The sequence below is a fragment of the Sturnira hondurensis genome, unplaced genomic scaffold (genome assembly GCF_014824575.4).
Source record: "Sturnira hondurensis isolate 20B ecotype Veracruz unplaced genomic scaffold, ASM1482457v3 Scaffold0001221, whole genome shotgun sequence".
Lineage (NCBI taxonomy): Eukaryota > Metazoa > Chordata > Mammalia > Chiroptera > Phyllostomidae > Sturnira > Sturnira hondurensis.
In genome coordinates, this window is record NW_028073852.1 from 1862084 (window position 1) to 1871640 (window position 9557).

Below are 9557 nucleotides of genomic sequence, written 5' to 3' on the forward strand. Positions count from 1 at the left end.
GGCCTTCTGCCCCAACCAGCTTCCAGCGGGCCGCGGCCAACATCTAGGCCCAACTTCTCACTTCAAAGGGAGCTGATTCTCCCCGGAGGCTGAACTGCATGAATAAATTCATGCGCAGGGCAATGTAGAACTTAAAGGACCAGGGGAGGTTATTTCGCAAGCCAATCATCTCTAGCCAGAGCCGCGTTAGGCGTGGCAGCAGCCCGGAAGATACGAAGCTTCTTGCGCTTTGCGCCAACTCCCCTGGAACTTCCTAGCTGCGTCCCTCTAAAGTGTTACCACGTGTGGAGGATTCCAGGGGTCGAGTGGCTTCCCAACATGGGATCTTTGGGTTCTGGGGAGAGGGGAGGGATTTTGGGTTGTTTGAACCCCAGTCATCAGTTTCTGGGAGGTGTCCAAGCGAGTCTACCATATATGACAGCATCCCTGGCCTCTACCCCCTGGAAGCCAGTAGCAGCAACTGACACCTTCGCTTAGAAAAAAATACCTCCCCGCACCCCAGGGAAGTGGCCAAGCCGTCAGGAAGGTTTTGTTTTTTTCTCCTCCTTGGCTCCGTTGTGTGGAAGTCTTTTGCCTCTAGGAAGAGACATGTGTTTGCCCGCCCCACTCAAGACACACACCAGGCTGACAGGTTACAGAAAAATATTTATTGGTGTACTAAAAGTTCAAAAGACAGGTCTTCTCACACATTTGCCAATATCCTTGCCCCGCAAAATAAATTAACATCTGTCTAAAAGCCTGCACCCTACTGCTAGTGTTAGTTTTCTGAAAATACTAGAAGATGCCCAGAATTTTTAGGTGCATGTGAGCAAACCTCAGGCACCACCTCCCCCCTCCTCCCACCCCCGGCCCCCCCCCACCCCGCCCCGGCGGCAGGGGCTTCTTGGGGGAAGCATTTCCTCTGGCAGTCGGTCCTGTTTGTTTGAGTGTGGGGCTGGGCTGCTGTCCTGTCCTGGCCAAGGCCTTGGCTTCCCAGGGCAAGTGTCCACTTGTGTTTTTGCAAGTCAACAGCCACGGTTTAAAGCAATTAGAAGTGGTATACATGAGTCTTTTTTTTTTTTTTTAATGAAAAAGCAAATCAAACCAGTAAAAGCCCCGGTCCAAAGCCCTGGCCCATCCCCAACACTCTCCACTAAGGAAACCTTTAGCCAGGCCCAGAGCCCTCTTAGGTCAGAATTTTGAGTGTCCAAAACAAGAAACACTCTTTTTGGTACCAAAAAATATATATAAAATACACCGAACACGCTGAAAAGGACAGATGTGACAACTTTCTCCTATCAGGTACAGAAGCAAATGGAGACACGACCACAACACCTACTCAATGTACAGTGACAGCTGTTGTGGCAGGGGTGCCACAGAGCACAACGGGGCGGGGGGGGGGGTGCAACTGCAGGCCAGCCACGTGGCCGATGCCAGGACATGCACGCACAGCAGCAAGCGAAAGGCCTTTTCATTGGCAAACACAACGGCCAGCCCCACACGTGCAGTCCGACCCCAGGCTGTCACACTCACACACGCAAGAGTGCACCCCCCCACCACTCAAACACACACTACTCAGAGTCACAAGCACCAAGAAACACACACCACACAGTGAGAAGGCAAAGCGGCTGGGAGTCAGGGGCTTGCAGGCTCAAACTTTGGGACTGAAATGGCTGGTAAACAGAAAGGTGCCAAGTCATTTCCAGAGACCTGGCTGCTGGTGATGACATCAGCCCACACCCCTGGAAGCCCAGGGTTGCCCCACAGGCCCTGAGGGAGCTGCAGCTTCTAAGGCAGAGGGGTAACAGGCAGGGAGGGTCTGTGGAACTGGAAGGCTGTGAGCACCATTCCTGCCACAGCCAATGTGGTGACCACGCATGAGACCCAGAAACTTCATTTGGGTGCCCCTCAAGCAGGTCCTGAACACAGACTGTCCCCAAAGGCACACTGTTGAAAGTGGTTCGGCTACGCAGAAGCCATGCTTCCTATTTGGCATGGAGGGTGGACGGCCAGGGCCCTTCAGTGGAGCAGACTCAGCCCTTGGAGACCACAGCCCACTGAGCCAGCCCGGGCCCCAGGCCCCTGCAGTTAAGGCTGTGGGGATACAGGAAGGGTCCCACCCCGGCTGGCCGACTGTAACCAGTAACTGAACAGAGCGTCCCCCAAAGCCCCACTCCTTTTTGGCTTTACAAATACCCAGAGCCCCCACCCTCAGGTGACCCATCTCTCTGCCCCCAATTCTGAGGCTGGCCACTACATGAGGTGGCACCCCGGTACAGCCAGCTGGGGGGACGTGGTGGTAGCAGATTTGGCCTTTCTCAGGGCTCCTGGCCAGGTGGGCCCCTCTGATTTTGTCCCACTTCCCAAATGGTACAGGGAGCCAGCTTCCCAGATGGGATGGACATGAAGCCCCCGGAAGCAGGGGGATTGTTAGGGAAGGTGGCACCTCTCCAAGAACAGGGACAGAGCAAGGCCGCCGCACAGCCAGCGGGCGGGGGCAGAGTGCAGGGCCAAGGTCGGGCCTAGGCAGTCTCTGCCCTGGGCCAGCTGGCAAGGAGGCCACCAGTCACACCCACCCCTTCTGTCCCCTGAACTCGGAGGCTGTTCAGGTCCAACAGCTCTGGGATGGGCCCCTCCTGGCCTGGTGGGACTTCTGGGTCAGTATCCAGGGCCTGTGGCTGTCAGTCCGAAGCAAGGTTAGATGGCACCAAAACTCACCTCCCCTGGGTCGCCAGCCCCCACCCTCGCCACTTTGGAACCTGTCCTTTTGCATTAAGGCCACAGCCCTCTGCTGTCAGCCGGGGAGGACAGAGACAGCAGGTCCCCTCGCCTATGCCTGCTCAGGCAGCGCTTCGGGGGAGCTACAACCAGTGAGGCCTGGCTGGGCGGCTCTGCCCGCCCCCAACCCCCAATACACTCTTGTGGCCTGCAGGGGGCAGAAGAGTCACTGCACAAGAAACGCTGGCGCGCCTGCCCTGCAGGCAAGCAGGGAGTGTGAGGTTTGGCTTGAGCCCTGGGCAACTGCCAGACTCCCTGAGGCCAGTGGGAAGCAAAGGCCCAGAGGTAGGAGCAGGGCCGGGCCAGGCCCTGGCAAGGCATCACAGGCAAGGCTGGGGTCCGGGGAGAAGGCCTTCCAAGCCTGCCCTTCCAGGCCACCTGGCCCCTGGAAACAGTGTGGGGTGTGGCCACTCTGGAGCAGACTAGAGGCCAGAGACGGGCAGGGGAGGCCCTGTCGGTGGCCGTCACACGGTCAGTAGTGCCTCAGGTTGAAGAAGCCCACACTGGTGGGGGACTCCTTCACCGTGACGGTGATGAGGTTGGCAGTGACGTCGGTGACAAAGACGTGCTCAATGAGGCTGCGGGTGGGCTTCCAGTCCTGGCTGGTCTGCACGGACACAGACAGGCTCTGCTTGGCGCCTGGTGGCGAGGCGGAATCGGGGTCCGAGTCAGAGGTGCTGTTCTCCTCACCGGTGCTCAGGCCCAGCAGCGTGGCGGCCTTGCGGGTGTCGCCCCGGGCCCCGGGCCCCTCCTGCCCTCCAGGGGCCACACTGCCCTCGACACAGTCCCTCTTGCCTGCAGGGGCAGGCAGAGTTGAGGCTCTGGATGCCAGCTTCTCACTCTTGCTGGAGTCCGCCAGCATGCCAGACCCGCTGCCCCCCGTGGCGCCGGCCCCCTTCCCAGTGCCTGGCACGGTGGCAGGGACGCCCTTGTTGGCTGTAGTGTGGCGGGCGACCATGCCCACCCCAGGTGTGCCGTTCTTGACACTATGTAAGTCTAAGACCTGGAGGCTCAGCTCCTGGGTGGGTGGGGGCTGGGGGCTCAGGCAACCGGCAGGGACCTTGCTGCTGCCGGGGACGTGTGGAGGCCCTGCTGTGTTCCCCCCTTTCTGCTCCACTGCCCCGCTGCTGGGGGCCTTTGGGGCTTTGCTTCCCGGGGGACTGAAGCCCAGCTCGCCCTTCTGCGTCCTCACCTTGAGGTCCAGCCCGAGGCCGCACTTGCCGGTGGCCTGGGCTTTGAGCGCCAGCCTGCTGGCGGCGGCGGCCTGGCTCTGGCTCACGCGGTTCATGTAGTGCACGATCGAGCTCTGCCAGCTGATGCCGCCCCGGCTGGGGCTGCCGGCCATGCCCTTCATCAGGCCGGCCAGGTTCTCCGGGGTGGCCATGGTGCTGGGGCCGCTGCACGCCTCCTTGGCGTGTGCCTTCAGCGCTGCCAGGCCGGCCACAGGGGCACTGAGCGGAGTGGGCAGCTTGCTGGCTGGCCCTCCCAGGTCCTTCCGGGCAGTCTTTAGCACCCTGGCCAGGCTCACGGGTCTCCGGGCCGCCTTCTGCTCTGGGGGCAGGGGCTTGCGGCCCCGCTTCTTCCGGATGGGGTCCTTCAGTTCGGGCTTGGCCACCAGGATCTGGGCCTTCTTCTGAGGCACTGGGTGGGTCTCACGGCTCCTGGGACCCCTCTTGGCGTCTAAGTCGCTGTCATCCTCTTCATCTGAGGAAGACGAGGATGACGTGGAGGATGAGGAGGAGCTGCTGGATTTGCACTTGGAGGTGGTGTCGGTTTCCTGCAAAGACAAAGGGAAGGTGTCACCTTTTCCATGATTCGGTCCCCAGAGTCTAGAACCCACACTTTTCCCAAGGGGTGTCAGGGCCCTGGAAGCCAGCCCCTCCCATGGCTTACAGACCAGAGGTGGTCACGGGGCGGGGGGGGACGGGACGGGGGATGGCTTCTCATCCCTTTGGTCCAGAAAAGACGTGTGAGGTCCCCAATGAGTTTCCATGAAATGCAGTTAAAAGCAGAACAGAGAAAAACCGGCAGAGTCAATGCAACAGTCAGAACAACATAGAGAAGCACACACGGCACCCAGACACTATTAGCTTTGGGGGGCACCCCACAAGCGTAGCTGCAGCCCCCTCGCAGACAATTCCAGAAGGGAAATTCGGAGCAGCGCCACCTGCTTGCCCCCTAAGGTGGAGAGTCGAATGGGAGTGTGCACAGGGCTCTGTGACCTGAAGCAGGTGGGCTCCGGTTCCAATCTCCCCATTTCCAAATCTGACCCCAGGAACCTTGCGCACACAGGGATACCAACCACTGCCCCTGTCTCCAGAGTGCCCCCCGAGAACTAAGGACCCGCTCCTATTTAGCAGGTCCCTTTGCTGCTGGCTGCTGACCAGTCGATAGGACTAAACGCAAAGCTTTCCCGGCCTCCCGGAAGGTTTTACAAAGTGACACTCTTACTCTTGGCCATAAAATGTGGTTTTAGGGTCCTAGGTCAGCGCTTCCAGAGCCCCTGCTGCTCTGAACTGTTGGGGGGGTACCACGGGCTCCAGGTGGGGGACCTGGGGGCTGCCCAATTAGCTGCATCTACTTGGCAAACCTGAGCACCTATTGTGTGCATGCTTCCTGGTCCCCTGTTGCCCATAAGCCACTGTGGGTGACAAAGAAAAATGGTCAGCAGCCCAATAGAATTTGCTCTCCAGTAGAAAGGAGTGCAGGATGGACGGCAAAGAACAGGCCACTGGCTCAGGGTGGGGGGCTCCTAGCTTGCTTTCGCCCCACTCCTGCCCCTGGCACAGGACTGAGGGGCAGCAAGGACTGAGGGGCAGCAAGGACTGAGGGGCAGCAAGGACTGAGTCAGAGGCCAGGGTCTCATTCCCCAAAGCCCTCTACCCTCCACCCTGCCCCGAGTGCCAGAAGGCAAGCCACCAAATCAGGGCCACACCTTGAGCTTGGAGTGCCGGCCACAGGAGGACATCACCGTGTGCTTCCTCGGTCTGCCCCGGGGCCTCTTGCCTCTCTTCCGGTTCTGTACCTCCTTCTCGTGTTCCCTGCAGACAGTCACCAATCAGGGTCACTGATGCCCCCCTCCCGCCACACAGAACCCCAGAGCTTCCAACACCCCCCGACATGCTGGCCTGGCCCAGGGTAGCTGGCTCCTCATGGGTTTCTCTGGGTGGCAGTCTAGACCCGCACCTCTGCAGGTCCGTGAGTTTGTGCATCCACCCACATCATCCGCGGAGGGGAAAGAGAAGTCAGAGAAATCGCAGGCAGAACATCTGGTGGGGATTCTAGAATACCCTGAGGAGTCTGGGTGGTCACGCGGCGCAATCCCCTCATTTCACACTTGGAGTCCAGGGCAGGGAGCGAGGACCTGCTCCCCACCCCCCCAATGCCTGTACAGAATCCCTCCAGTCTGAGCAAGACAGGGGACCAAGGGCTTTTGTCTAGCTCTGCACTCCGGCCTTCCCAGAGCCGGCGCCCTGGCTGCAGTCCTGTCCCGGTCTCCCTTTTCTAAGACCCTCTGGTCCCAGACCCCTGGAGGGGCTCCACGGGGGCCACGGGGCCAGGAGAAGGTCTGCAGGCCACCCTAGAGGCAGCCTGCACCTCAGGCCGCCCGCCCACCATGGGAGAGGACCTACATGGAGGAGCTTCCTGGTAATTAACATGGGCGCCTGTCCTCTCACTGGGGCCTGCAAGGTGAGCCCTTAGAGAATCAGATCAGCACAACCAGACAGACCTGACCCTCCGAAGCAGCCCGACATCTTTCCCAAGAGGAGAGCCGTGCCCCATGGGTCTCCTCCCTGCAGCCGAGTGGGCCACACCCGCACACAGAGCGAACCCACCGCCAGCTCCCAGTTTCCAGTGGGATCTTTCTGGCTCACAGGAGAAAGCAGAGCGTCTGCCTTCCCAGTTTTCTCTCCCCCAGGATGTAATCCAGACCACCCTGTGGCTCAAACTCCTCCGCCTCTGAGACTCTCACCAGCCTGGTTCTCATCTGCGGCACTGTAACCAAAAATGAAGTCGGCCACACAGGCTCCGCAGACCTGAGTGACAACTTAGGCAGCAGACAGTGAGCGAGGCTGCCAAGCTTCTCCGAAGGCAAGGGCAAGCCCGGGCTCACCTCCCATGCGCACCCTGCCAGAGGACCGCCCTTATTTGCGCACTGGTGTCTCAGCCCTCTGAAGGGACCCGGAATGCCCTGCTAGACAGAAAGTAGGGATACTGCTTGAGCCACCAGAGAACCAGCTGGCCAGACGGACCCCACCGGGGTCAGTGTCTGAGCAACTAATGTAGCTGCCTCTGTTAAGGTGGCGACGCCCCACCGGGAGCACTCCAGAACAGCACCTCCAGACTCTGGTGCCCCCATGCGGCGCCCCACCCATTGCCAGCCACTCACCACCCTTTCCTCACATCTCAAGTATCTCTCTTAACCCATTCTCCACCTAAAAACAGAAATGATGTCTAGAATTACATAAGCGCCCTGGCTGATATGACTCAGTGGACTGAGTGCCAGCCTGCGAACTGAGAGGTTGCTGGTTCGATTCTTGATCAGGGCACATGCCTGGGCTGCGGGCCAGGTCCCAAGCTGGGGGAGGGCGAGAGGCAACCGACTGTTTCTCTTGCGCATCGATGTTTCTCTCCCTCCCCCCTTTTCTATAAATAAATAAATAAATAAATGAAAGAAACACCTCGGCCATTTAGATTTACATGAGCAAATCTGAGTCCTGAGACCGCCCAGGGGCCGCCGTGGTGCTCGGTCAGGACTGTCTGCTTTGCAGCCCACAGGCCAACCAACCACTGTTGTTAGTACCGAGTAGCCACAACAGGCCTGACGTTGTGCTGTGTGACCCAGCTCCCTCTCTGAGCCTTCTCTTGCTCAACAGCACCTTTGGGACAAACCTGATGCCTTAGTTTCATCAGCCCTGGTTTGCAGAAACCAGAATTTTCATGAAGGATGCAGGGAGGTTCATCTCGGCAAGCGCAGCTCTCAGCAAAACCAAAGGGCAGCCCTGTCCATGACTCCTTACACCCAGACACATGCAGCCCAGGCCAGGCCGGGGCGGGGGGGGCTCCTCCGGGCCCTGGAAGCTGGCTCCACCTTCACAGAGGTCCCAGCAGAGGCCCCGGGGAAAACTGCTAAGGAACCTCAGACCACAGCCCAAGCCCGGGACCCTGGTGCACCAGCACCCCGCACCCCCCCTGCGAGCCCCCTCTCACTTCTTCTGGAAGGCCAAGAGCAGCCGAGGGTCCAGGATATTCTCTTCCGGCTCCCAGCTGTTGTGTCTGGAAAAGCACAGAGCAGGTCCTAGTGAAACAGCAGCGACTCCAGAGGGAAGCCAGTCCCTGCTGATGGCTGAGTGGCGGAAGGTCCCACTCATGCCAAGTATGAGCTCCCAGAGACGGAGCTCTAGCACCTTATCTTTAAACTCGCAGGGAAATCGCTACCTCAACCCCTCAATTAACACACGACCTCAGGAGGGCTCACAGTCTCCCCCGAGGGGAAAACAAATCCCAACAAAATGGAAAGTGGCAGAGGGAAGCCCCCAAACCCTGGCCCGGAGCCAGAGAGGGAAGGGAAGGCAGTCCGGGATGCTGGGAGGGGGAGACTGAGGAGCACAGAGGAACGCAGCCCAGAGATTAACTACGTGGCTGGCGCCCCGGCGAGCGAGGGCCGAGGCACCGGGAGGGGAAAGTAAAGAAGAGTGTGGCCCTGGAAGAAAGGGGAAACGGGTCTCCGAGAGCGACTGTAAACAGAGCCCCCTCCGGAATGCCAATTCCCCTCCCTCCCATTAAAGGGGGAAAAAAAAAGAGAAAGCCCTACATTCATCAATAGACAGCTCAGGTTACAGTGGGGAAAATATGGACAGGAGGAGAGGGTCCCGCCAGTGCGGGGAGGGGGCGCATGCAACAAATGGGCGCGGGAGGAACGCGTGGCACAGGGGGAAAGCGGGCCGGGGGCTCCGGGAGCAGTTCGGGCCTCAACCCGAAGGGGAGGCCGGCAGCCCCGCACCCCCCCCCCCCGGGTTTGTAAACAAAGGGCAACCCCGCGCAGCCTGGGCGCTCCCTCCCGCAGTGCCGGAGGAGCCCCCAGGGACTACGAGAACTTCCCGCGCAGTGCACGGACGCCCTCCTTCCCGCTCCCTGGAGACGCTGCGGCCCAGGGTCACCCCCTCCCCAAGGTCGAGGGGCGCGGGCGCGAAGGCGGGCGCTGCATTGTCGGGGACTCACTTGGAAGACCAGCCGCGCCACTTGACCAGGTACTCCAGCTTGCCCTGTAGGGAGAGAGGAGTCGCGTGAGCAGGGGCAGGCAGGAGGGCACGGGGCGAGCCGGAGGGGGGGCCGAGACGTTCGCACCTTGCGGAGCCGCTTGCTCAGGATGCACTCGGCGGCGAAGACCTGCTCGCCCACGCTGCTCAACTCCTCCATGCTGCCGCGCGCGCTCGCCAGCCCGATCGCGGCACCCGCCGCTCCCCGCACAGCCGCCGCACACAAAGCACCGCCCCCGCCCGCGCAGGGTCCGCCCCGCGCACGCGCACCACTGCAGAGCCTCGTCTCAGCGCTGCGCAGCGCCTCCGCTGGCTGTCCAATCTGGAGCTGGCCAATGAGTGCGCGGGGGCGGGGCGTGGGGCGGGGCGCGTATTGTTTGCCGCGGGTTCAGCTGAGGCGGGCGCTTGGGGTCTGCGCGGGGTCCTAAGCTGGCCTGGGCTCGGGTGTGGTGGGCAACGGTCCTGGGGAATCTGAAGGCGCGGCGAGGGAGCTGCGTTCGTGGTCGGGGGTGTTTGCGGGGGAGGACCGCGCCGCAGGGC

At 60.7% G+C, this 9557-nt stretch overlaps 1 protein-coding gene across 1 annotated transcript; it reads right to left on the minus strand.

Moving 5' to 3' along the window:
* Positions 1-637: 637 nt before the first annotated feature.
* CBX2 (chromobox 2) lies at positions 638-9216 on the minus strand. The gene is made up of 5 exons (XM_037064124.1): positions 9106-9216; positions 8980-9023; positions 7969-8034; positions 5693-5798; positions 638-4534 (listed from the first exon to the last, which is right to left on the minus strand). Exons 1-5 carry the CDS (start codon positions 9175-9177, stop codon positions 3230-3232), a joined length of 1593 nt encoding a protein of 530 aa, XP_036920019.1. The 5' UTR covers positions 9178-9216; the 3' UTR covers positions 638-3229.
* Between the last annotated feature and the right edge of the window lie 341 nt (positions 9217-9557).

Coding starts and splice junctions, on each gene's coding strand:
- CBX2 (XM_037064124.1), bottom strand. CDS start 9,177: ATGGAGGAGTTGAGCAGCGTGGGCGAGCAGGTCTTCGCCGCCGAGTGC. Junction 9,024..9,105: donor TGAGCAAGCGGCTCCGCAAG/GTGCGAACGTCT, acceptor CTCTCCCTACAG/GGCAAGCTGGAGTACCTGGT. Junction 4,535..5,692: donor GCCGGCACTCCAAGCTCAAG/GTGTGGCCCTGA, acceptor TTGTCTTTGCAG/GAAACCGACACCACCTCCAA.